This window comes from Crocodylus siamensis, chromosome 8 (genome assembly GCF_052110815.1).
Source record: "Crocodylus siamensis isolate JL-2025a chromosome 8, ASM5211081v1, whole genome shotgun sequence".
NCBI lineage: Eukaryota > Metazoa > Chordata > Crocodylia > Crocodylidae > Crocodylus > Crocodylus siamensis.
The window spans coordinates 67,761,783-67,788,726 of NC_143402.1; the positions used below are offsets into that span (position 1 = coordinate 67,761,783).

General features: G+C 47.5%; 2 protein-coding genes across 2 annotated transcripts; one reads left to right on the forward strand and one right to left on the reverse strand.

The window, feature by feature from the left end:
- Nucleotides 1-2,214: 2,214 nt before the first annotated feature.
- KCTD2 (potassium channel tetramerization domain containing 2) lies at nucleotides 2,215-18,615 on the reverse strand. Its single transcript, XM_090059721.1, has 6 exons — nucleotides 18,085-18,615; nucleotides 14,327-14,435; nucleotides 13,459-13,550; nucleotides 12,070-12,165; nucleotides 8,065-8,190; nucleotides 2,215-5,768 (listed from the first exon to the last, which is right to left on the reverse strand). Exons 1-6 carry the CDS (start codon nucleotides 18,613-18,615, stop codon nucleotides 5,739-5,741), a joined length of 984 nt encoding a protein of 327 aa, XP_089915847.1. The 3' UTR covers nucleotides 2,215-5,738.
- Nucleotides 18,616-18,763: 148 nt separating this feature from the next.
- Nucleotides 18,764-26,120, forward strand: ATP5PD (ATP synthase peripheral stalk subunit d). Its single transcript, XM_090059723.1, has 6 exons — nucleotides 18,764-18,891; nucleotides 19,654-19,784; nucleotides 22,839-22,935; nucleotides 24,387-24,458; nucleotides 25,694-25,756; nucleotides 25,910-26,120. Exons 2-6 carry the CDS (start codon nucleotides 19,663-19,665, stop codon nucleotides 26,039-26,041), a joined length of 486 nt encoding a protein of 161 aa, XP_089915849.1. The 5' UTR covers nucleotides 18,764-18,891; nucleotides 19,654-19,662; the 3' UTR covers nucleotides 26,042-26,120.
- The last annotated feature ends 824 nt before the right edge of the window (nucleotides 26,121-26,944 follow it).

Consider the following 26,944-nt stretch of genomic DNA (forward strand, 5'->3'; position numbering starts at 1 on the left):
AGCTTCCTTTTTTTTGTTGTTGTTGCAATGTGATGCCTGGCCCCATCTGTGTCTATAATCAGTAAGAGCTGGGTTGTCTGTTTTCTCCACATGCATTTTTTTTTTTTTTAATCCCACTGTAGTAAACAGCAGCTTACAACAGATCTTGTAATGTGTCAGCAGCAGCAGGAAGTACAGAAACAACTTAAAAATAGAGTTGGATGCTACCGCTTGGGGTCTGAGAACTGTTACGCCGTGAAGGAATGCAAATCATTGGCAACAACGATGAAGAGGTTTTTCTGACAAGCCAAGATATCCACAGCAACTCCCCTAGTGACAACTCATGACGGTCGACCTGGCTGGTGGAGAAACTGCACTGCTTAAACAGAGTTCTCAGTTTTTAAGTCTGGATGCTGTTTTAGCAGTATGACCCTATGGCACAGACTATGTGGGGCTCATGGTGCATTGCATAAGTGTGTGTTGTGTGTTTGAGTTATTGCTGATGGAAACCTTCCTTGTGAACGTGGATGAATGGACACATGGCCTGGCTGGGTTTGAACGTGAAGCTGTGGCGAGCTGGGCTTGGTCACCATCCAGATGGTTGTTCAGAGATGAGCTTTGGAGTTGTGTCCTAGTAGCTCCTGAAGCACGGTCTGCCTGAAGGTCTTGAGGCTGTGGCATCCCCAAGTAGAGCATAGTTGGTTGTGGTGGCAGTTAGCCTATGGAAGCACCGTGCCTCTCTGACCCAGCTAGTCTAAGGTGCCACCCTGCCCTGCTTTCTGTCTGACTTCAGACTAACATGGCTAGTACTTCTCTGTATTTAAGATCTTAATAAAGGCAAACCTGGTGTAATGGGCTGTGACTTGCTGCTTGATGTTTAAGGTGCCAGCCTGGTAAGACTATTAGATAACTGAAACCTTGGTAAGGTGATACCCTTGGTGGAGACCAAACTTTTGCCAGCTACAGGAATAGCTGGTGGCAGGTTACATGTGCTCTAACAGGGAGCATAGTCTTGTGGTTACAGATGGAAATCAGGTTTCTTTTAATTTTTTTCCTGGATTGTCTTCCCAGCTTCACCACTGATTTTTTTTCCCCCCCCCCCGCCCTTTGTCACATCACTTACTGTTCTAGGGCTTGATGTAACCCTTGCCTACACCACGTGGTACCAGCCAGGAGCATGATTTTGGTGCTCTGAGAGCCCAAGACAAATTGCAGTCGTTGCAGAAGGCAGCATGGACTCATATTCAAATGGAAGCTTTATATTTCTAATCAGTATTTTTTGGTTTGCAATTCAAAGGGTCTCCAGCTCAGTCCTTCCTGCAGGAAGGATGCATGTATAATTTGCTGCTTTCCTCCCCACTGCTTTTCCATCTGTTGGTACCTCTGTGTTTCAAGCCTTTCTGGATATTCATCTTCAATAAACAAGAAATAAATTGAATCTCTGCTAATCTATCAACTGGGCTAAAGAGACAAATAAGGAAAAAGACTGGTGGAGTTATGGCTGGGGGATAATGTAACAATGATTTCATGTCCTTCTAAACTGCAGTGCAATTTCTAGCCAAATACATACTTCCAGATCAGCAATTATTTTTAAGGGGGGAGGGGGAGGGGGAACCAGGTACCATTTTGTCTTTTGTGCTTAGTTAGGTCACTTATCAGAGCCCTCTCTGTATATTGGATTTGGATTATTTTTCCTGATACAGGAGACTGATTTTTCTAAATCTGTCTTTTCCAATTGTTTAATATTTTTTTTGTTGTGCCAAAGAACTGCCTGTGAACCTTTGCATATGTTCAGCAAGTTTTCACACCTGAAGTTAATGGGTGGGGCAGTTGAATCCTTTAACCAAAACAGTCTTTCTTCCAAGTGTGTGTCAGACAGACAAGCATAGAGATGTTGGCCAAAAATGACTTAAAAATCCATTGCCCTCTCAACCTTTTCTTCATTTGGCCATTAGAATCTTCCTAGGCAAAGATCTGAGTTTCTACAGTCAGATACCAGCAGGAAACACAAACCCGTGTTTCAGGTCTTCATGGTACATACGCTGTAAAGAGAGACAAATGTAACTCCCCTTGCTCTTTACAAATCTTTTTGAAATGCTGAATAACCAAGAACACGTTCCTGACTCACTTTTCCTTCATATAAAGACCAAACGGCACATTAGGACAACAAACCCTTCTGCATCCCTAAATGCAAAAAAAAAGCAGCAGGACCTGGGCCATTAGTTCAAACTTCAATCCCATTTCAGCATCTTTATTGAAAAAAAAAATGTAAATCACAGCATCTCAATCATTATTCAAACACATTTAATAAACAAAGAAACAGTAGCAAAGGGCACTGACACATGACAAACTGTACAAAACCTCTGGGTCTGCAGGCAAAACCGGAGGGTCAGGAGCTGCTGGTACAGTTGCAGAGGCCCAGGGAGCTGCTTGCTACCCCTGCACTAACCCTCCCCCTTCCCCTTGGCCCACTCGGTCACCCCTGAGAAGATCGATTTAAAAATGTGCAGAAACGAAGACACTTCGAGAGGTTAATTCCAGTCTCGCTGTAGTGGAACAATTCAGGCCACTGGGAAATCGTTGAGGGGTGGGAAAGCACTATCCATTCCCAGGGCGCATGGTTTAGAATGAACCTTCTCAAGAGATGCCAACTCCCCTGGAGATCCAGCATGTCTCCTATCACCTGTTCACCCTTCCTGCTCAGCTACGAGGACGGATTTTTGTTTTGATTTCGTTTGAGGAGATGGGTCCTGTCTTTCTGTCCGTTGCCTTTATCTCAAGCAATGGAGAGATGCAACTGATAACAGTAGAGACCAACTAGTCCTTCAGATCTGACCAAGGCCAAAGGTGACCTGTTGCAATCAGTAAAAAGAAATTTAGAGCTAGGCTATGTAGGAAGGCCATCCTACTCTGAATAGATTACCAGCCCTTATACCTAGAGGAGTCAAGAGTCTTTGAAAAAATTAGAACATTACCCAACTGTCCCTAAAGAATTCGAGTCCGATGTGGAACTGATACCTGAAATAAGTTGCCTTGGAGAAAGATATCCCTGTTGAAGATCTTGGGAATGTTAGGGGAAGACTAAGATTGAACTTTCATGATCTGTTTCTTCATGTGTTGGGTGGAACTATCCCTTCCACTGAAATGGCATTGGCTCTTTGCCACTACCTCATTCCTCTGGCTTGATCAGATGCTCCTTCTGGCATGCAGAAGGCGGAGAGGTGGTGTTTCTCAGTGGTGTTCTGATGTCAGGCACTCCTCGAGGGCTTTGCTGTGCGTGGTGTTTTTGGTGATGCAAAAAAAAAAAAGAAGCAACAAGGTATTGTTTGACCAGCTTCAACCATACTGGATAAGAGGTCTCCCTACTGTTCAAACCTAATGCTGTGCAAAGCAGGTTGGCCTTGCATTGACTGCAAGGGAAATGGCAGCAATGCCATTCTTGTTGGCTTGAGCCTGCTATACTCCTTGACTAATTTCCCCAAGGTCCCTTCTCCTTTGGGGTGGGGGAATGTGGCCGATGGTGGGGACTGATAATGTGTTAGATGTGTTTTTCTTCTTCCTGCTGCTAAGCCACATACATGCGCTATCTCTTTATTTCTCAGCTGCAAGCACAAACTAGTGACGGCTGGGGCTACAGGATACTGATAGAGAAGAGAGCTATATACACATCACAGTGTTGTTTAGGCCCTGCCAAGGCATACAGTCTAACCACACTAATGCCATCTTGTCATGTTTGAGACCAGGAAGGGGGTGGAGAGAGCAGGGAAGCCAGGTTATTCAGCATGATGCCAACCCAGACTACTTTTGACAGCTATGACTGATGCAATGCAAGTTCCAAGACATTTGGCACCATCCGTTATCAACACTGAACTAAAGCAGGTGATCAACCCCTCCTCCTGGAGAAAGAAGTAAGGAGCATGCGGGGGGGCGGGGGGTACATTAGCAAGTGTTGGGGAGAGGGCACAGAGAGACTGAAGAGGAGTGGACAGCAGGTGGGGACATCTCTGATCTACTACATGTCTTGCATGCTACAGAGGTCATCCAGACCCTCAGCAGCTCTGGTCCCCGTCCTATGCCCTGCAGTCATGAGGAAGAGATGGGGAAACCTCCCTACCAGAGGCATCTCAACACTGACCAGGTGTCAGTGAATCCAATTCCTGCAGGGCAAACTGACCTACACCAGGAATTTCCACCTTGGCCTTGCCAACGCCTGTGAATCCCAAGGTTGAGTCGAGTCCCAAACTAGCGCTGAAGCAAAAAGACACGGGTGCCAAAATACTAAGCTACGAGGAACAAAGCCAGGATGGGAAGTTAAGGAAGAAACATGCAGCGAATTCCTAAGAAATTCCATTTATCAGACTAGGAGGGACACACCACTGGTTAGGGATGGCACAGACTCACTGAAGGGACCAGCGAACTGTAGTTTGGCTAAGATTAGAAATCAAAGAGAGAGGCACAAACGCACATTTGCACGTCCATTCAAGGCATTCCAAAAAAAGGTCACGAGTAGACACGTCACTTTGGACAAGAAACATTACAACAGTTTGGCAACTTTCACCCAACCCCCCTCCCCCCTCCCATCTCTGCAATGCCCCATGGTACATCAGGCTGACCTGTTTGGAGGTGGTTGCATGAGGGGGCTGCAGATGTGGAACCACCATGCATAAAAGAGGGGGATCTCCTCCACAAATGAGCTGACCAGTTTGACTAGAAACAAACTTACTGGCTTGCTACAGTACAAAAGGACATCTGCCCTAACTCTTCCTGCTGCCATGAGAAGGGATAAGACAGACAGAGCGCAAGGGAGTCCATGCTGCTGGAGACGGACAAGGCAAAGCTGAACTTGGCAATAACAAGTCCCCTTCCCTTGATAAATCAAGTAATTCTGCCAGGCTAAGGTGTAGCCGTGACATGGTATGAGAGGGGAGGTAGGACAGCATCCCTGTCACTACTCTTCTCCAAGACAGGAGAGAAAAGGGCAGAACTGTTGACTCTGTTGCATTATGGGTGAGAACAGGTTTTGTTTAAATATGCATGAAAAGCAATAGGCTTTGGGAAATGCCAGGAGCCCATATGTAGCAACAGTGAGCAACAGAAGCCTTCAGGGCCAGCATTAGACATGCATACAACTTCCCTCCCCTCTAGACTTATGTAGCGTCTTACTTGGCTCTTAGGAATCAAACCGGTAACAGATACAAAGCAAGAATGGAGAAGGTAGACAAAGTTCTTGGGTTTCTATCATTTGCCTCTAAACCCTTTTTCATCTGATTTGGATAGGGCTAGCTGAGATGAAGGAGTATGGCCAAGTAGCTGCAAGTTTTCTACTCGGCAAACCCGGGCGAGGGAGATGGCCCAGATCAAACATAGCTCCTTGTTCACCTACTCCAGCCCATCGGTGGTGGGATGGGAGAGCAGATGACAGGGGCCTGCAGAACTGAGCGACACTCACAAAGGCTCTGGCTGGGAATCCGGCCCAGCTGTCAGTTGGAAAGATTGAATACAGCGCTGGCCAAGGAAACAAAAATGAATATTTGGAGAAAGGATTATCCACAACTGGACGAGTGTCTCCTTCTTTCCTGGAGTTAAGGGGAAAACCTTTGGTTATGACCAGAATTCTTCTCCGTTGGCAGGACAGGCTCAGCTTTGTTTTGCGTTAGCTTGGTTACTGTACAAGAGCAAGGTTGAACTGCGGAGAAATGCTCTGCCCGGCTCGACTGCCCTTTTGACATCTAGGAGTTTAACTGAACCAGCCACTCAGGTTACATCCGGGATCCTCGCTCTTGAAGAATCTGGAAAGACAGAGGCTGCTGTAGTAAAACGTGGGACCTGTAAAAGTTTGAGTGGTTTTATAAGGAATGTGGGAAGAATGGGTATGAGTGTTAAGTGCCTTCACATGCCTCTTTCAAATTATTTTTCTTTGAACAGATGGACATGTACTAAAAGTGGCTGGCTGCAGCAGGATGGAAGGGTCTGCCACACCCTAAGAGAATCTCTACTCTTTTGCAGGGGGGGGTATGTGTATCGTGTGTACATCCATGTGCCTACTGTTCTATAACAATTTTTGCTTGTTTTTCCACTTGAATATCTCACTTGCTTTTCAGATATAGCAACAAGAAATAGAGGGGGCTTTTGAAAATAAAGAGGTTTGCTCAAATGTCAGGGCACCACTGCTCACTACCTCTGTGAGGTAAGTGTTACCCTTATTTTATAGTAGGGCAGGAAACCAAGGCAGATTGTGGCTCTGGGCAGGCCATTTTACAGAGTCGGGGCAGAGCTGGGATTGGAGCCGCTGTTTCTTGAGACCGAGACATCCATCCCACTGCTGGGATAACTGGTGATAGCGGTTAGCTACAGAGGGAGGTCAGAAGAAAAGCCTCCACTCCCCACACTGTGGCATCTCTGACCAGGAAACAAAATTCCCAGCTATGCTAACTCCCTAAAGATCACCTCTTTCCATCATTTCTGTGGCATAATGTGAAAAATGTGTGAATAGCCTTTTGGCTGTGGCTAGATGTGGTGCCAGAGCACTGGAAAAGGGCCAATGTGGTTCCCATTTTCAAAAAAAGGAGGAAGGAGGACCTTGATCCTGGGTAAGCTTTTTAGGAGAATTATCCTGGCTCATGTCCATGAGGGGCCAGCAGGGGAAATTATGCCTAGGGGCAACCAACATGGGTTCATTAGAAGCAGGTCCTGTCAGACCAACCTGGCAGCCTTCTATGACCAGGTCACAAAATCCTTAGATGGAGGGGTAGCAATGGATGTAGTCTTTCTGGACTTCAGGAAGGCCTTTGACACTATCCCTCACCGCATTCTCATTAAAAAACTAGGGGACTGTGCCGTCAACACCTACACAGTCAATTGGGTCACTAACTGGCCGGAGGGCCACACCCAGAGAGTGGTGGTGGATGGGTCTTATTCGACCTGGAGGGATGTGGGCAGTGGGGTCCCCCAGGGCTCGGTCCTCGGGCCCGCACTGTTCAACATCTTCATCAGTGACTTGGACGAGGGGGTAAAATGCACCCTGTTCAAATATGCTGATGACACTAAGATGTGGGCATGTTAGAAGGAACGAATAGGCTACAATCAGACCTAGACAGGTTACAGGGGTGGGTGGATGAGAACAGGATGGGTTTCAACACTGACAAGTGCAAGGTGCTACACCTGGGGAGGAAGAACCAGCAGCACACCTACAGGCCGGGGAACTCCCTTCTCATCAGTGCAGAGGCAGAAAAGGATCTTGGATTATTGATGCCAAAATGAACATGGGCTGACAGTGTGGGGATGTGGTCAGGAAAACCAAGCATACCTTGTCATGCATCCACAGATGCATCTCGAGCAGGTCCAGGGAGGTGATCCTCCCCCTCTATGCAGCACTGGTCAGGCCACAGCTGGAGTACTGCGTCCAGTTCTGGGCGCCACACTTCAATAGGGATGTGGACAGCATGGAGAGGGTCCAGAGGAGGCCACTCGCATGATCAGGGGGTGGCAGGGCAGGCCCTATGACGAGAGGCTGCAGGACCTGAACCTGTTCAGCCTCCACAAGAGAAGGAGGAGGGGGGATCTAGTGGCCTGTTATAAACTAGTCAGAGGGGACCAGCAGGCATTGGGGGAGTCCCTGTTTCCCCAAGCACTGCCAGGAGTGACTAAGAATAATGGTCACAAGGTGGCAGAGGGTAAATTCAGATTAGACATCAGGAGGCGCTACTTCACTTTCAGGGCGGCTAGGATCTGGAACCAACTTCCAAGCAAAGTGGTGCTGGCTCCTACCCTCGGTGTCTTTAGGAGGAGGCTGGATGAACACCTTGCTGGGCTCATTTGACCCCAGTGCTCTGTCCTGCCATGGCAGGGGGTTGGACTTGATGATCTGCTCAGGTCCCTTCCAACCCTACCAACTATGAAACTAGATTTGCTGTAATATCATGTGACAAAACTGCAGAGATCTCAGGATGGCGGGGGTGAAGGATATGAACAAATGTGTGCACAGAATTCATGTCAGGCCTCTTGTCATCATGTGGGCTACAGAGAAAGTTGTTTTTTCCTGGGCACAGGGGAACTGTGGATCATGCACTTTCTCCAGTGCCTCACCTTTGCCTTCTCACTAGGTTCTATGACAATGCCATTGGTAGAGTTATTGAGCTCCCTGGAGACAACGCAGAGGAATTCTGCCTGGTCTTCATTTCCATAGTTATAAGATGATCCAATGCTGATGAGCTGAGGAACCGGAAACAACCAAAAGAAGGTAAGGAAGAAATGCAGTAATACATAATAAGCCCTGCTTTGGCCCCAATGCTGTATAACAAGGAATAACAGGCTGGTTGGGCCCAGTATGAACCAAAGTTTCAACAGGACTAAGGTTGTCTTTGTTACCAGCTTTCCCATGAAATGGTCTGTGCAGCCTAGGTCAGGAACAGGAAGTGTTACACTGCCCTCTGCTGGAAGCTGAACAGCAGGGCAAAATACTGATCACATGCATTTTCCAATTTGGAGAAAAATATCAATCAGAGTTTTTTTAATACATCACCCTAAATCCAAATGTTTAAGGCAGTGGGCTCTCCCAGGCACTGGGGACTGAAAGACTACAGGATGCTTTCCTCAGCTTTCATATAGCATTATAGGGTGTTTGTGTTTTTCTGTTTTTGTGCCTCATGATTGTGTTGGGGTTAGAAGGGGTGATTTGGGAGGCAACTCAGTAACACCTGGCAAACTACCCCTATTCTTTATCAACTTACTTTTTAAGATAACCCCACTCACACTGATCAAGCTTTATCTGATGTAGGTACTTGTGACAGCAAGGGAGTGGACTCTGTGACCAGAGAATTCTCTCTGCTCTATACTTGTAATCAGTGCTGTAGCAAAAGGGAGGGGTGGGGTGAGGTGTGTGTGTGTGTGTTGGTGGGGGGGGGGAAGGTGAGTGCCAAAGCAAAGGGGCACCAACAGGTGCTATGCAGCTGGGATGGGGTGTGGGACGGAGCAGCAAACTCATTTGGGGGCATGGGGATAAAAGAAGGGCAGCTAGGTGGCGGAAGGGCAGCTAGGTGGCGGAAGGCCAGGGCTAATGGGGCTCAGCCCCCCACCAAATGCAGGGCAGCCGGTAGGGCTGCAGGCAGCTGCAGCAGAGGCATGTGCACAGCCAGGATCACAGCCTGGCATGTGATCACTGGCCGCCCAGGACGGCAGTCAGGTATCAGCTGATTCTGTGAAGGGGGGCAGACAGAGGCCCCAGTGGTGAGGGGGTCACGCAGAAGCAGGGGCTGGAGTGAATGGGGCCCTAGCTGGGCAATCTGAGCCTAGGTAGCTTGTCTGGGGGGGCTCCCACCATTGTGTGCACCCCAGCAGAGGCCCAGGGGGCATGTGCACCCCCCACCGATCTGTGTGCAGGGCAAGGGGAGGCTGCTGCTGTGGGCTTTGCCCCAGGCACCAAATTTTGTTGCTACAGCACTGCTTATAATTGCACTGAAGCAAAGTACTGGAGTGAAAGGCCTAGCTGGCACTAGCATTTCTCAGCCCCACTCTTTCAGGATGCGAAATCCACAAATGTGGAAAAAAAATGGTAGGAATCTTATGCCCGAGCATAAGACTATGTAAGACTGTTATACATCACAAGGTTCTATGCAGGATTTTGGAAAACAGGAAGCCTTGCCTTTTAACAAGGGACAGATGTAGATTATAAATCTCTCTAGAATAATCAAAGTAGTCTGTGTCATGCTAAGCCTGAAGAAAGAAGAGTCTGTCTCCATCTTCTTTACAATCACCCTTCAGGTATGTGAAGACTTATCAGATCCCCTTGGTTTTATTTAAATAGTCCTAGTTCTTTCAGCCTTTCTTCATGTCACGCTTCCTAGGCCCTTAATCATTTTTACTGCTTTGCACTGGACTCTTTCTGGAGTTAAACTGTCTACATTGTTCTTGAAATGCGGGGCCCAACCTGGACATAATACTCCAGGTGAAGCTTCACCAGTGCTGAATCAAATGCAAGAACCGCTTCCGCTGATTTGCAAGACACTCCTGTTGATGTAATCCAGGATGCTGTTGGCTTTGTTTATTCTGGAACAAGAGCACACTGTTGGCTCATGTTTAACTTATGGTCCACTGTAACCCCCAGGTCCTTCACTGCAGTACTGCAGCCTAACCAGTCATTCACCAGTCTGCTTTTGTGCATTCAATTATCTCCCTGCTCTGGTCAGTGCTCAGTGCCTGTGCTAATTATGTCAAGTGTTGTGTGGACATTTGTCCAATTAAAAATGGACTGAGAACCATCAAGCTTCTTTCACAAGGGTTACTACACATTGCTACTACATGGTATAGTAAAAGCCCCGTTTTCCGGCATGAGTGGGGAACAGGGGGTGCTGGTAATTTAAAAATGCCAGTTATCTGAGGCACAGGGGTTGCTGGCTGGACATGGAGTGGGGAGGTGGTGGGGGTGGGTGGCAGCAGCTGTACGTAGAGTAGTGGCAGCAGCTGTGCAAGAGCTTCCCCCTCCCCACCTGGCCAGCTGGAAATTCTGGTTAATGGAAGTGCTAGTTAATAAAATGCCGGATAACAGGGCTTTTACTGTAGTACTTTTCAGTCATAATCCAACAAAACTGTATTTGGAAACCTGCCCTAGAAGTGAAGGTGCCATCCTTGGTAGAGTTATTCCTAGCCCTGTGAGTCATTTGGTGTCAGCATGTTTCATTTCAAAAGGACACTGCAGGAAGCAGGTCAGTCTTGGAAGGAAACTCAGCTACAAATCATTTAGACCATCCCTTAATAGGCCATTAATATAGGCCAACCTGGCTGCTGGAGTTCAGAAGTACAAGGGAACTAGGTTTGGATTCTGATACCTATTTGGAGCTGATTTATGCCCTATGTAATTCCACCGACACCTGGCCAGCAAACTAGCAGTGCTGCAAAGGCAGCACGTTCAACACTGGCAGGGAAGAGTATTTCTCACATCACTCAACACCTCATGGGTGGATGACTGGACAGTGCTGCTGAACCCTGCAGAAAATCTCATTTCCTTTCTCCTTGGTGCTCTAATTTCTCTTGAATAAAAGCCAAAGATGCATAAAAAAAGTGGGAGGAGGGAAGAGCTTTTCAGAAACCTAACAAGGATACAAAAGGGTTCAAGAAAAATGAACGAACTCTTGCAGATTCAGGAAATGGCTCTTCTTCCTCAGCCAGTTGTTTCATATGGGGCAGGCTGATATCTTACACAGACAGGTTTGTTCGTGGAAGGAGAAACAATGAAATGAGTTTCACTCTCTGTTTAATCTATCCTCCTACTCTGGTCTCATGCCACAGGGCTACATGGATCACTAGTAAGGGGTGTGCAAAACAGGCCGTATTCAATTCGGATTTGGCCTGAATCAGGGACAATGATTGGGATCACTATCCCAATTTGATTCAGCCGAATCAAAATCTGAAAATTCGATGCCGATTTAGAGAATCAGCAATTCAGCCACAGACACAGCTTTAAATGTTTTTTCTACACACCTTGAGATACCAGCATGGCTGGTGAATGCTGCGATGGTGGGGCAGATGGAGCGTCCCACAGGAGCAAGGGGCAGGGGGGGGCGTGGCAGCTGTGTGCTTAGCAGTGGACCCGGAAATGGACAAGTACTTCCAGTCCACTTTCAGGTCCACTGCCAAGCACACAGGGGACCACCCCCCCATGCCCCTCTAGCTCAGCAACTAGCCACGGGGGGGGTGTCACGGGGGTGGGGGGTGTCACTGGATGCACCCCAGACCCAAGAGGCACTGGTCACTGAAGTGGACTGGAAGTGCTTTTGGTCCACTTCTGGGTTCGCTGGCAAGCACGCTGAGGAACCACCCCCCTGGCTCCTGCGGGATGTTCCATCTGCCCCAGCATCTCAGCATTCACAAGCAGCCTGGTACCTTGAGGTATGTAGAAAAAACATTTAAAGCTGTCTGTCTGAATCATCAAATCTTCCCAAATTTCTCCAAACTGATTTGGAGGGTTCCGATTCAATTTGGAGAGATTAAAGGGTATCCTGATTTTATATGGATTCAGAGAGTCGGCTGCCGAATCTTTGCCAAATTGAAACAGTGACCGAAGCTTCACACAGCCCTAATCACTGGCACTGTTACCTGTTCGAATTTCCATCCATCAGACATTGTGGACACCATCTGTGTGAGTTCTTCCTCTTGGCACTGTAGGACCCTGTACACATGCTTGACAGGTCCCTAGAGCAGCAGGAATGAAAGCAAACAGAAACTTAATACCAAGGGAGCAGAGAGCTAGTGTAGCAGTGTCAACATTTAGATAAAGAAATATAGTTCAGGCTTTGCCTCTCTAGGTCTTCTGCTCTGGTTCCTACCTTGACATTAGAGTGAAAAAGGAGAACCGAGAACAGACTTCCCCCAGCCACCTTTAGAAAAATATACTGGATTTTCTTTTTGGCTCCTCCTGACTATAGGGACAATTGTGTAATGTGTGTGAAAGGATCTGAGGTACAGTGGTAAACACCACTCAATGACTTGGGAGTCCAAGTCCCCTTGAATGTCAAGTCACTTTAGCATGTCACAAAATTTTATTCTTTAGACATGAATCTACTGATTCAAAAAATAGAGGTTTATCAGCAGCAAGGAGAGTTGCAAGGAAGAGATGCTGAACAGCCATTGTTTTAAAAAGGTTTACTGCTGATAAGCATATTAAAGCAGTCAGGGGAAAAGAGCTTGCACTTCGATATTGTCTCTTATGAAGAAAAAAAGAGGGGAACTGAATGACCGATAGGATGTTGCTATACTGCAAGAAAGGAAGTATGATCCAGTGGGCACACACTGCAGTGTAATTATGTTCTGCCAAAGCAGTAGTGCTGCCCTTTTGTTAATTAAATTACCGAAATAAAATCAGTGTAAAACAAAACCCACTGTTTATGAGAGATGCTCATATAAGATCCTGACTAGGTCAGAAGACTAAACTGCTCTTGAGACACCCAAATCACCTTGTAGCTTTTGAACCTTATTTTACCCAATCGTATTCCTGGCCCCTTTTTATCTGACTGTGCATGGTCTCTACCTGGAGAGGTTGGAAGTGGATTGCCTAGCTGATGCCGGGGCGCTCAACTTCCAGTCCACGAGCCAAATACAGTCCATGCAGTAATGACATCTGGCCTGTAGGGTTCCCTATGTGTTCAGAAATTTGACTACAGGGGAGCAGTGGCAATTTAATACTGCCACCTTCTCCCACTTCTAAATATCCAAGCCCTGTGCGGCTGGCTGGACCAGGCCATGCCCCCTTCCCCTGTGTAGCTGTCCCACAGACGTATTGGACAAAAATGATAAACACCACTGGCCTATGCCCACAGCCATGAAAAAATGCTCTCTCTCTCAACACACCTGGGATACAGCAGACAGCACTGCCTCCCACCCACCTGAGAGGACTAGAGTCCCAGACTGCTGCCAGCCCTAGGTGCTTGAACTGTACTGCCTGCTCCCCTTATTCCCACCCTGATGGTAAGAGCTAACATGCATTACTTGGGAGGTTCTGTTCTCGTTGTCCCGTATCCGCTCCTTCACCAGCCGCACCAGAGATGCGATGTTATAAAACTCGGCCTCTTCCAGTACCCCTTTAAAACAAGGTGTGGATTTGGTTAGGTAAAGGCAAATGGAATAAGGATGATTTCACTACAGGGAGGCTGTGCATGTCGCCATTTTTTTTTTTTTTAGTAATATTTATACCGAGATCTGGTCTGGATCTGGCACTATAGCTGGATGCAGGGTAGTGGGTGCTGCGATCCCATTGCCCCCAGCTGAGACAATGCTCTATACCCAACTGGTTTAAGCCTCATCTGCATGAATGAGCATGACACCTAGCAGAGCCATGCTCCCCACTCATGAGGATGACTGAAACATGGGACAGTGCTTCTTTTACTGGAGGCTTTTGGCAAAATGAGTTTAGCTGTCTCGCACCTATTAGAAAAGAGACAGGTGCCCAATCTCACAGTGCTCAGGACTGTGGTCTGAGGAGATAAAGAAACCAGGAGAGAATGTTCACAGGAACTAATCACCTCTCCCCTCTGGCAAATGAATTCAGCTTCTGGAATCCACTGAGGTAAGCACAGCTGCAACTATCTGCATTCCTTAGTATAAAACCTGTGCCTTGCTACGTTTACAGTGTATATTTGCTTTATATTATTCATAAGCATCATTGTAGGAGTCTAAAGAAACATTGTATTACTGCAAAATGGACCTAACAAACAAGATGACCTGCTTAATGAGTGAGGAAGGCTCCACACCCAGATGACTTCCAGGTAATAATGGGCAAGGGAAAGGATGAAGCTGTGTTGAGTGGGGTAGTTTGCAGTCTTTTACTTTTTTGTGGATGGTAGGGGGTGGATCTCACCTTCTTCAGCCAGCTCCTTGTTTAGGATGAGTTTCCCGTGTCGGAGGTAGTTCAGGATTGGACCAAAATAGGTGGGATCCCTGTCGATGAGATATGCCCCCGTCTCATCCTGTCAAACACAAAAAGGAGTCAAGCTATAAGTAACGAATGATTAAACTGAACCAGAAGAGTTTGGAGGAGGGAGTGTGGGCATGAAAATGATAAACTGGGTTTCCTTTGACTAAAAAAAAAGAATGTGTTGTCACAGTTGTTTCTAAAGCTCTCAGGTCACAGAACCTTACTGTAATTCAGGGATAGGCAATGTTTTTTTGGCCAGAGTGTCCAAAAACCCATATGTCTACCTTGAAAGGTGCTGGAGTGCCAACATGCCGGAGCCCAGAGCAGCCTGGTCCTCTTGCAGCCTCTTAGCCGCCTGCTGGGAGCAGCCTGAGCTCCATGGCCAGCAGCAGCTCCTTAGAGCCTGGACTGGTGGTGGTGTGCCAAGCAAAATGGCCTTGCGTGCCATACTCAGCACGTGTGCCAGGGGTTGCTGACCCCTGCTCTAACTCCTAACCTACACTTCCTATTGGCTGCTTTGAAAACTGCCCCAAAAATCAAAGGCCCTCTTGGAAAGCAGTTAAGGTCCATACAACCCAACACTGGCAGCTCTAAAATAAACCTATGTTAGGAAGTAGTTCTTGTCTGTAAAATACAGCACTTAGACAAGTCTTTCCATGTACAGAATCAAAGTCTCAGTATATAAAATAAGAAATCTGCACCTTAAATTACTTCAGTTCTGTTACAAAGGTTGTTTTCATCAATAGGCTCCTTTTGTTCATTTCTTATTCCACACCTCTGTCCTTGTAAACTATGTTAATAGCAGGGTGGATAAAAATCATTGTTTTTTAAAAAAAATAATAAAAATGTGTTTTTAATTTAAATCAGATTGTTTTGACTTAATCACGTTTTGATTGTTTTTATTAAGATGCTTTAAAAAACACTACATATAGTTTTAAGATATATTAAAAGCTCAAAGATATCATCATGGGGATTATAACTTCTAACTATATACTATGTGATGATATATTAATGTAACCTTTTTAGAAAAGTTTTATGAATAGGTCATAACAGGCCATGGACTACATTAGGGGCCAAATCTTATGGAGTTCCCAGAGGCTCCTCTATAGATCAGTAAAGATTAAAAAAACCACTCTACCCAATGGGACTCTGTGCTCAGTATAGAAGGTCCCATTAAGCATCTCTGTGATGCTTAGTTTCAGTTCTCAAACCGTGGGTTTGTCTCTCCAGAGATAACATCCTTGTTAACAGCAGCATATGGAGATAAAAAACCCGATTACCTACCCTCAGCCCTCTTGTCTCTCTGCAAGTTTGTGGACACACAGTCAAGCCCTTAACTTGGTATAAAAAGTGCAAAGTTTCAAGAAGTTAAATGAAAAACAGATATCAAACAACAAGAACGCACTTTTTGTAGAAAATAGTGATTAAGTCAGGGCTTCCTGATCAGTGATTTCAACCATGATTTAAATCAAATCCACCCTGGTGAATAGGTCAGAACTGCTCCTACAGCAACAAACGATTGACATGGGTTGGAATGTTTCTACATTACTGTAAACACCTGTGGCATTTTATCAAGAGCTTTCTCCCCCGACAATATATAACTTCAGGACATAAATTGTATACTCTTACTCCCAGGGAGAAATCTTACTTAAATCAATGTGATTAACTCCTATGAGTGCTTCCTTAAGAATGCCCTGAATGTAAACTTAACAGGGTAATGGACAGCAATAAACAATTGTTGATGCCAGTTAGCAAGGGTGAGGGTGGTAATAGATTATGCTTGTCCTGAGGTGCCAATACTCAGCGTGCAAACGTCTTTAAAAATTCCACTCCAAAGCCCAAATTCCCAGCTGGACCCAAGCTGGCAGATCTGCGCTCCCAACAAATCACTTTAAAGACATGTGCTTTTTTTCCTCCTGTACAGCAAAAACAAATGACCAAAGATACGACAAACCAGTGCTTATTCTGCCTGATAAGGGCAAATGTTCTTATCACCATGTGAAACCCCATGGCTTTGTTTGGTCAGTCTGCTCCTTGTTTTCAGACCAGTTAATGACAAAGACTGCCTTTGAGGAAATTAAACAAGAAGTAGTGTTCTAAACAACCCAGGCCTCACTGTAGCTAATTAACAGCTTGCAACTTCTCTGGAAAACAAGTTGACTTCCTCGCCCAGAAAGCAACATCTGACTCTAAAAGATCTCCTTATTTTCCTCATGTCTTAAAATCCATCTAGGCATAAACTGTTGTTTTAACTTGGAAAAGCCCTAGGTTATAAGGCCTTGTATAATACTTACAAAATAACCAATAATTAACTGTTGAAAGCATATCCCTTGAACTGAGTTTAAACTGTTGACACAAGTAAAATAGCAGCACAGCCCATTTTGAAACATACTTTGGAAGAACAAGGATTAGCAATCATTACATGTGTCACAATATTGTTTTCAAACATCATAGAATAGTGCCTCTCCTTTGGCTTGTTATCAGAGCAATCTAGATGCAGGAGATAAAGAGTCTGTTTTACTGCAGAGCTGTCTACATTATTTTCTGGAGCCTCGCTTGCTCTATGCCCAGTGAACTATGACAGAGGCCTTTATAAACAGGTTACAGACTGCTGAGATGTAGGAGACTGCATCTAAGCTGTCTATAAAGCATTTGACGCTTGTATCCAAAGGCTGCAGTTTCAAAGTAGAGATTTCTCTGTAATGTGCCTGGAGTGGATAAGAAGCAAGTTCAGAGAAAAATAAACACCACACATTTAATAAACGGTAAAGGCAATGCAGAAGTCATCAAAGAAAAAGAGGTATTTTAAATACATTTCTAGGCTGAGGAATTAATATTCAGTAAAAAGTGGGAGCCACAGGGTCTTTTCAAAACTGCTAATACCTTTCCTTTATATAGGATGGCTTGGATAGAGATGATCCTACCTCAGGCAGGAGGCTGGACTAGATGAGCTCTGGAGGTCCCTTTCAGCCTGACTTCTCTATGATCCTGCGATTCCCAGCACACCCTTGGCTGCCTGTCAGTCACCACAGGGAGTTATGATGTGAAGACTTGCCTTTCTGCGTAACAAACATCTGCCTGTACTGTGCATGGACGGGGAGGGGGGGAACTAGACAAATTTGCTGTGAGAAGGCACAGCTGGGGCAAACCCCCCCACCCCAACACCACAGGTAAGACTTCCTGGGGTAGGAGGATGATGTTCACAGTCCCTTCCAGCTCCAACGTCTATGAAATCTACAGAAACGGCAGCTTCATGCGTGCGTGTCTTCCTACTATGCACAGCAGAGGTGGCGAAGCAAAGGTCTAGGTTTGTAGCCCAGTGGGTGGATGTGATGGGGGCAGGGTTCATACCAGTGGGCAAACAGCTCTCAAAGTTTGGGTGTCAAGGGCCAGGCCCCCTTCCCAGCACAGGAGTTAGAGCAAAGCCTAAAGCACGGTACAGGTGCCAGCGAGCTATATGTGAATGGTACCTGCAACACAAATCGGACAGTGCTGGAAGACCCTACCCCTTGTGGTGTCTGGGTTTTGTGGACATTAAGGCTGGAAGGGAGCTCACGAGATCATCGGGGGTGTTCGAAAGGGAGGCAGGGCCTGACCCTGCACGTGTGTGACGGCATCCCCCTGCAACCAGAGGGTCGGAGGGGCTGGGCCAGGGCACGAAGCATCTCGGCAAGGAGGGGACGGGCTCCACAGCCCCTCACCTTGTCCGACCCCAGCTCGGGCCCATCCTGGCAGCAGAGGCGGCAAAGGAAGGACTTGGGCTCGCGGCACAGCGTCTGCCGGGTGCTCACGAAGTAGGTGCCACCCACGTTGAGCCGGACCCACTTGGAGCCGGTGCTGGGCCGGTCGGCGGCGGGCGGCTCAGCGCTGCGCGGGGACAGCCCCCCCCCAGCGCAGGCAGCCCCGGCCAGGCGGGGGCTGGGCGGCCCGGGGGGCACTGGGCTGGGCGTGCGGCCCCGGGCCGGCCCGTCCCCCGCCGCCACCAGCTCCGCCATCCCGCACGGCCTGCGGGGCCCGGCGCTCAGCACCCGAGCCGGCCGCGGGCCCCGGCCGCCATCACAACAACCCCCGTCTCCTCCCGGGGACAGCCGGACTTCCGGGATGGCGGCTACTTCCGGGTCAGCCACGGCATCCAGGGCCCCGCGAATCGCCGCGCGCGAACCCGCCGCGGCTCCGCCTCCGCACGCGGGGGGACCCCGAGCCGGGGGGAGACAGGGAAAGAAAGAAAACATGAAAGGAAACCTAGCGTCATAGGCGGCCCCCGTAGACAGGGTAGGGCCACGATCACTTCCGGGGCGACCGGAAGCAAAGCGTCAAGAGTTTGAGCGGGAGGAAGCAGCTCTTTTCATGGGTTTCTGCTCGTCGCTTTTAGAACGTTTGGGAAAAATCCCTTCCGGGTCGCGTGAGGGGAGTGGGCAGGAATTTGAACTCAACGCTTCCGGGGGTGCTGGGCTGCTATTGGCTGGTGCGGGACGTCATTTCCGACTGGGTCTCGGCGGTCGCTGAAGGTGAGTGAGGTGGTAGTGGTATCAGAGTTCTCGTCCGTCTCCTGTGGGGGGGTTCCGCTCCGCTTCCCCGCTCGGGGCTTTGTCTCTGGGGCGCAGCCATCGTATTTCCAGGCCCAAAAAGAGGACTTCTGTTCTGGGGTGGGGGAAATATGATGGGGGGAGGTCAGTGACACGTCGGTGTCCTGTCCCTGCCTGTGGCCCTTGTCTTGCCTCTCACTGACAAGCCACAGCTCCCCTGCCCCCCAGCCCTGCTGGTGCCTTTCACTCCCAAACAACAGCACCCTGCCCTCACTCCCAGCCTCAGCCCCGCTGCCCTAGCAGCCCCCACATTGTGCAGGCTTCGCTTCTCTTTTCCCTTCCCTGCCTGAATGGGGAGCACGTGCCCCCTGAGCAGCCAGCCTGGGAGAGGAGAAGAACTGCAAAAAAATCCAGATGCTTGCCATTATTTTAAAATCCTGCCCAGGCACCATGTGGGTCCAAACAAGAGGATGTGTCTGGGGAAACCTAGATGTATGGTAACCCTAGCTTGGGCAGTGGATGGGGGTGAGGCACCCTATGAGGGCAGCAGCTGCCCCCTGGGAAGCCCTGAGGTAAACTGAAGCAGCCCCAGGAGCAGCTTTTGGCTTGGAGCTGCTGCCACGTCCAATAGAAGGCAAGTGGGAGGGGGATGGCCATGGTCTTCTAACAAGACATGGTCTCTTTCCCCTTGGCCCCTGAGGGCAGGTCTGGGTCTGTGGAGGTTTGAAGTCTGTTCTGCTCTAGGTCGAGACCATGGCTGGTCGCCGAGTGGCGCAGAAAGCGATTGACTGGATGGCATTTGCAGAGTACGTGTCGCCCGACAATCGCATGAAGTTTAATGCCTTGAAGACCATCAGTGACACCATTTCATCCAGGTGAGTGGGTTTCTAGGGAGAATGGGCATGGAGCAACCTGGCACTGGAGGCTTGTAAAGCAGCAGGGTGGTGATGCACAGGCAGATCTAGGGGGTGCGGGTGGGGGGGGGGTGCATCATTATCATATAGAAAGCAATGCATCTTCTTCAGTTAGCAAAGCTTCTGATTTCTTTTATTATGCTTGGGGTCTTGGGCTGCATTACTCAGTTTAAAATGAAAGCAACAAAGAAAGCTTAATTGGAATGAATTAAAAACAATCTGTGAAGGAGAGCAGAAATGCAGAACAAAGGCTAGCTTGATGGGTGGAACATAAAGAGGGTTAAAACAGAGAGGGTTGTTAACAACCGGAATGAAGAGTTTAGAAGGAACTAGGTAGATGACAAGGAGCCATGAAGTCCCGTGACTCCCTCAGCGCTGCCAGGGCCAGGCAGGTGCTTTTAAACTTTGGATGCAGCAGGAAGCAAAGGAGGGTACAAGTGCACCCCCTGCCCCAATGCACCCTGTGGCGACAGAATTTTCTTAGCTCTGTACCTACGGAGCAGTTCTTAACATGAATCCTTTTTCCAAAGGGAAGCCTGCTGTTTGCTGGTGCAGAGTCTACCCTGGCTCAGCCTTCCCCACAGTGACACATGAAGAATAACATTAGCAGAAGGCCTGAGAGAACAGCTATGTCTGGTGTGATCAGAAAAAGGCTTAACAGTTGAATTTGCTATCCAAGCTTTTTATAAGATGTGTAGTGAACCCTGGGGGAAGTCAGATTAGCTATTGCCCATCTCTGTTGTGATTGCTAGGTGCACACAGTACTTGGCTTCAGCAGCCAGGGAATGCTTTAAAAGCCTCTGTATAAGCACCTCTATCTTGTGTATATATATCCTCCACTGTGTAAAGATTGGAAGTGTGTGTGGTAAATGTTTAACCAAAATAATGAAAATCCCAGGTTTAGCTGCAGAAGCATGGCTAAAACAGAAGGCCACAAAGCTTGTTTCTTAGTGACCATAAAGTGAATATCTGCAGCTATGACAACCAGCCTGGTCAGCAAAGTAAAAGCCAGTGATGTGTCCAGCCGAACTAATAATGAGTTCACACACAAAAAGGAAACACAAAGGCTGGAAGGAAACATCATTAGAGGTGCACCGATACAGATTTTTGGGGCTGATACTGAAAGCTGATGTTTAAGGAGGCATATTGGCTGATACCGATCCAATTTCTGATACAGCTGCCTCCAGCTGGTCAGTCTGGTGTGGTGGAAGGGGCATGGGTGGGGGGCAGATCAATGCCCCCACAGTGGGGAATGGGGCAGGTGCTGCCCAGGCTGGGGAGGGTGGGCAGAGCCACGGCTCGTGCATGGGAGGAGGGAGGTGGCTCCTGCTGCTGCTTGCACCCCAGGAGGGCATGGGGGTGCGGGAGGGGGAAGACGTGTGTCCCCTGGATCTGCGTGGGGTGGGCTGGAGCTGGGCTGCTCGGGTCTCTCTTCAGTGGGCGCTGGTGGTGCTGGGAGGATGCTGCATCCACCCCAAATTTTGCCGCCGCTCCACTCCCAGTGCTGCTACCAGCTGCGTGGCCCAGCCCTGGCTCTTCCTGGTGTGTGGGTGGAAGAAGGGCATTGAGCCAGGGCTGCGCTGGGCAGCTGGCAGCGGCAGCACTGAGAGCGGAGTGGCAGGGAAATTTGGGGTGCTTGCATCTGCTTCAGACCTAGCCCCTGCCAAGAGGAGCCCTGGCTGCAGCCTGCCCTGCCTATGCAGGTTTGGGGGGCATGCCCCCCCTCCCCCCATGCCCTGTCAGGGTGCAAGCAGTGGTGGGAGCTGCCACCCTCCCCCTCCCCCTCCCTCTTCCCCTTCCACCACACCAGACTTACCAGCTGGAGGCAGCTCTCTTCATTGCCTGAGTACTGTGCTGTGGCTACACACAGCACAGGCGTTTATCAGCCATATTATTGGGCCAATATCCAATACAGCCAGTTTTATTTATATCAATACTGATCGATATCAGACCAATGTATCAGTGGACCTCTAAACACCATAAAGAAATCCTCCAATTAGACCATCCAAATAGACTCTAATATATCTTAAGCATGTTAGTAGTAATATTATTTGACCAAGTACATTAGGTACAGTTTAATTTATATGAGAGAGATATGTGTTGGGTTTCTTCAGATAAATTGTGAAAACAAAGCAGCCTTATTAAAGACCATAAACCAAGGTGGAAGGAAAAGTGGAATGGTAACAAACGACATCCCATAATGGTGAAGGAAGGAGATAAAGAATCCTCCCTTCCAGAAGTGTAATTTTTGCAACACACAAATCCCAATTAATGGAAACCCTCCAAGGCCACAAGAGAACTTTGTAAACTGGCCTGAATCATTTTCAGTGGAACATTTAACTGTATCCAACCAAAGTGCGGCTAGGTGAATATCATTAATAACTGGGTATCTGTGGTTGTACAGTTGAGAAGGTTTTGGGAATGAAGGATCTAAGGAACTGAACAACCACCAGAGCTCAGAGATTCTGGGGCCTGGCTTACACTTCTCTTCCCAGGCATGAGTATGGCTTTGCTTCCTGTTGCCTGATTCAAATACTAATTTAGCTTTTTTTTTTTTGGTTTCCAATAAAGTGATTTGCTTGAGAAGAAACGGATGTGCTCTTTCTCTTTGTTCCAGAATCTTGTCCAATCAATTCCCTTTACTCTAGTTTGGGGATAGAGGGTTTCCCGTTTGCCAGCACTACTGCTTATTATCTCTCTTCAAACTGTTTATCCCAACATTTCAAAATTCAGGAAAACCAGCACCCCATGCGCACTTTCATTGACGACAGGGAAAAGAAGTAGTATTGTAATCACATGCCCATGCCCAGGGTGTTTTGGATAGGTGGATAAAATACAACCTTGCTAAATTCTATTTCTTGATTTGATGAATCTTAGAATACTGATAATTAAATGTACCAGATGATATTGCTCATCTGGAGACTGCCACGGGGGGCAGAAGAATGGTGTATGGAACTGGGAGCTGTCTGGAAATCTATTGGCTATTTTACTGATTGCTCTGCTCTTGTCTGTCAGGTTGACCTCCCTGCCAGAGAAGCCCCCAGCCATTGATTGGGAGTATTACAGGAGGACAATTGCTGTAGCTGGCTTGGTAGATGAATTTGAGAAAAAGGTGAGATTCTTGGATGAGCAGAGGATAAGGCTTGATGCATGGAGTAAAACTGGAAGGGCGTGTGAGACTTTCCTCCAGCTAACTCGTAGTTGAGATTTTTGGGGGGTATCCTGATCTGGGATGCAGCTGCTTTGCATCACATGGGTGTTGCAAAGCTGCTCCAAAGCAGATGGAGTTAACCTCAGGCAGGATAACCCTCTTGAAGCATGAGACTGACATAGCTTCTTCTGTACCCACTATGGGTTTTTCCTTCTACAGCCATAAGTGGTCTGGAAGCAGAGCCTGTGGGGAGGGTTTTCTTGAACCCAGCTGACTCCTGGTGTCCTATCAGGCTCTCCGAGACCTTCAGTTGTCTGTGTAGTCTAGAGCACTGCTCTGACAGACATTGTGTGCTAGGCTGGTACCAAGAGGAACCATGGTCCCATTGTTTGAACTGGGCTTCTTTGTCCTTGGCCAGAGTCTGGGTTCTGGCCTGTTGCCTTGTCACAGAACTTTACTGTTATAGGTTTCTGGACAAGGGTTGAGTGAGGGTTTGGGTAATAAGTTGACACAATACATTCCTTGAGCTACTCTGTTTAAGGGCAGAAAGCCTTTAAAAAAGCACTGCTTGGTGCTTCAAAGTGGCATATGGATTCCCTTTCCACTTTACTACACCAACAAAGGCTTTGGCCCCTTTATTAATAGGCACTGGATGGAATGTCCAGGCTGACTTGCCCTGGGTTATACCTGAATTGGTATCAGAGTTGGTTGCTCTTCCTTCTGACCTTGCACTTGGTTCACAGTGACCCAGTTATCTCTAAATTAGAGGCTGAGACCCTTTTAGAGCAACGGCCCAGGCACTTGCAACTTGGACACTGCTGTGGGTTGCAGATCCCCTGCTGTTTCAGTCCCCTTTTTACTTTTTGCACCCCCCTGCTTACCAGGTGTCACTGAAAGCTGGGGCCAGTGCTAATGGGAAGTGGCAAATTTGATAGTGAGGGCACAGAGCAAGAGGCTTTAGGTGGCCACTTCAGCTTGGCTCCTTTTAAATTGTTGCCCCTGCCCCCCTCCACCAAATCAGACTTTGGGATGTAGGTTGCTAGCTCCTGCTCTAGATTAATTCAGGAACTTTTTTTTACTGTATAATATGGCTCACGGGGCCAAGTGGGAAGTCTTTGGCGTCTAGAGGGTTTATTGTCACTGCATCTGTGCAGTGCTGTTCTGAGTCTGGATAACTCCTCTGAGATGATGCCACAGTCAGAGTGTGTGGTGTAGAGGCATGCAGTGCTGTTTTGAAGCTAGTGTCCATGATTGAGTTGGTGACACATGCAGAATGTTTCACTCAAAAGGGTCTGAGGCGGGTTCTTGGGGCAGGGATAAGAGCACTGGACTGGCAGAATTCCCAGCTCCAACACAATCTCAAGGCAAAAACATGTAAACCTTTTTCTTTCTTTGTTTGTTTAAATTTTCAGTTCAGTGCACTAAAGATTCCTATGCCAGTGGACACTGAGACGGCCAAAATTGATGCCCAGGAAAAGGCAACGGTGAGTGGCGAGAAGCTACATGTTGGCAGCTTTCAGTGGTGCACATGGAACTGCAGAGCAGCTTTGCGTTTGGAATCTCTGTGGACTGCAAATTGTGTTAGGGCAGTTCGGTTGTGACCATCCTTTGTGCCCATACAGGCAGTTTCTGCTGAAGGAGGGACTTTTGTTTATATGTGGCCATGCTGTGGAGTTAGGCTTCTGGCATCTAAATAATGGTTCTGTTTCTCAGGCATGACAAAGGCAAATTCAGAGGCAAACAAAGGCCTACTCATTCTGTAGGATCTTACTGGTATAGGCTGCTCTTACTGGCATTCAGTAGGCCTGATTGTGGGGCCCTCTTTTTATAATATCGTGTTGGCGTTCTCACTCCAGGGACGGTATGGATTGCTGCATGCTTGAACCTGTTCTACAGATCTGGTCTCTTTAGTATGGCAAGGGTTGCTGCAGCACAACTCCAAAGAATGTCATCCATATGTCAGTTTGAAGAGTTACTTTTAGTGTGTTTTGTTAGGCAGCCTGCCTGCTCAGGACTGCTGGATTACTAGAGAGATTTAAACTCCCGTGTTCAAACAAAGCTGTCAAGCTGGCGTACAGCTGATTTCTGTAGAACTTGGCACAGAAGAGTTTTGTAGCCTGAAGTTTGCAGCTGACACTTGTTTGTGAACTTACCTGGCTTCAAACAATCTCCCCATCTCTTTAAAAAAAGGGGCAGAATCCACTGCCTAACAAATCAATGCAGTGAAGAACAGTAATTTGCAATCCATCCTCTTTACAGGGTTTAAAACAGTAAAATAATTTGTCTGAGTGCATTGTAGCAATGAATGCCTGTGATCACTAAAATAGGAAGAGGTTAATGAGGGGAAAAACAGCTAACTTTTCTCTGTGTGTGCACTTCAAAACTTTGTGGGGCATTTAATTTTCTCATGTAATTTATCTTTCCCTGCTGTGCGTCTTTCATGTAGTAAGAGTAGAGAGAGGCATGTAGGGGAGGAAAAAAGTGATTACAACAATGGTGGAGGAAGGGCATGTTATGTGTTCATGGGGTGTTTTGCTATGCTCTATGGGGGCAGGGATGTTAATTGTTACTGATCTTTGAGTGAGTGTCTTTAATCAAGTATAAAGGTGAGTTCTGCTAGGCCTCCCCTGGCACAGGTGAAAGGCTGAGAATCCCAGCTGCCTTGTAGGAATCAGTCAGTAGCACTAGCCCACTCATGAAACCTTCTGCTGTCTTTCAGGAAAAAGATGCCATTGCGTATGTGGATGCCTCCAAAGCTCGTGTTGTGGAGTACGAGAAAGAGGTGGGTTTGGGTTTTACTTTGCAAATATCATGTTCATCAAGACAGCCTAGTGCATAACCTTGCTTTGATTTCTGAGTAGGTCTAACGTAGGTCTAGCTTGCTACTGCTTCTTCCAGCTGACTCAAATACTGACTGTCTTGTCTTTCCTCGCAGCTGGAGAGATATCAAAACATGATTCCATTTGAGCTGATGACTTGGGAGGAATTGAATGAAGCTTTCCATGAAACCAGACTGGACAAGGAGAAGCATCGCTACTGGCCACACAAGCCCATTACAGATATGTAAATTGCACTGCCAAGTGGGTTATTCACCATTAATATCCAACTCTAGAACCTGTTAAATAAAGTAACTGCAAAGAACTTCAGCAGTCTGTCTTTTGTCCTGTTTTCCAGGGCATGTGAGGGTTTGGGTAGGAGCTCAGAGTTGGTTTTGATTCCTGGAAGGGAGATGAATTACTGAGAAATGAGCGGGGGTTGTTCAGGGACATTCTGTGGTCTTCATGGGGCAGGGGTACTTGCTGAAGGAGGACAGGTAGGTGATGGGTAATGAGCTTACTAAAGCCAGGGCTGTGTGATGAGCCTGCCATGCAGTCTCAAGGATATTCTGCTGCTCTGTGTTGGCTGCTTCCTAATCTTGAAGCAATACAGCTGTGTCCTTGGGGTGCTTTGGATGGGCTAGACAGCCCTATTGAGTGAAGTACCAATTTGCCTATTCCTTGGCACCTTGCAGATACAATTCTGTTTTAAGAAGGTTGGTTGGAATATTGCTTCTCTGGGATAAGCAACGCAATCAACATTCAGCCTTCTAGCAGCTGTGAAAGTGGCTTATAAATATGCAGGTTTAGGGTGAATGTGTTTCACTGCTGACTCTTAAGAAGTGCAGTCTGTTTTAGCGGGACACTGGAACAAGGTAAGCTTACAGTGTAGAGTTGTCTTAAATCCTGCAGTGACACACCGGACTGGTCCACTTTATCTCTTAAGCCCTGACAACCCGGAGGCTTTTGGCACTCATTAAAGCACACTAGCTTTCATCTTTCATAGCAATGTGAAAATTAACAAGACTATGCCAATTCAGGGGTCTTTTAGGAGCCTTTAAATTGATGACTTCTAGTCAGTAAGCAATTAAAAGGAGTACAACTGCATTACAAAGCAGATGGTGTGGCTAGACTTATGCAAGTAACAGAAACAA

Coding starts and splice junctions, on each gene's coding strand:
- ATP5PD (XM_090059723.1), top strand. CDS start 19,663: ATGGCTGGTCGCCGAGTGGCGCAGAAAGCGATTGACTGGATGGCATTT. Junction 19,785..22,838: donor AGTGACACCATTTCATCCAG/GTGAGTGGGTTT, acceptor CTTGTCTGTCAG/GTTGACCTCCCTGCCAGAGA. Junction 24,459..25,693: donor ATGCCCAGGAAAAGGCAACG/GTGAGTGGCGAG, acceptor GCTGTCTTTCAG/GAAAAAGATGCCATTGCGTA.
- KCTD2 (XM_090059721.1), bottom strand. CDS start 18,615: ATGTTTTCTTTCTTTCCCTGTCTCCCCCCGGCTCGGGGTCCCCCCGCG. Junction 14,436..18,084: donor CCGAGCTGGGGTCGGACAAG/GTGAGGGGCTGT, acceptor TGTGTTTGACAG/GATGAGACGGGGGCATATCT. Junction 5,769..8,064: donor AACCTAGTGAGAAGGCAAAG/GTGAGGCACTGG, acceptor CTGTCTTTCCAG/ATTCTTCAAGAGCGAGGATC.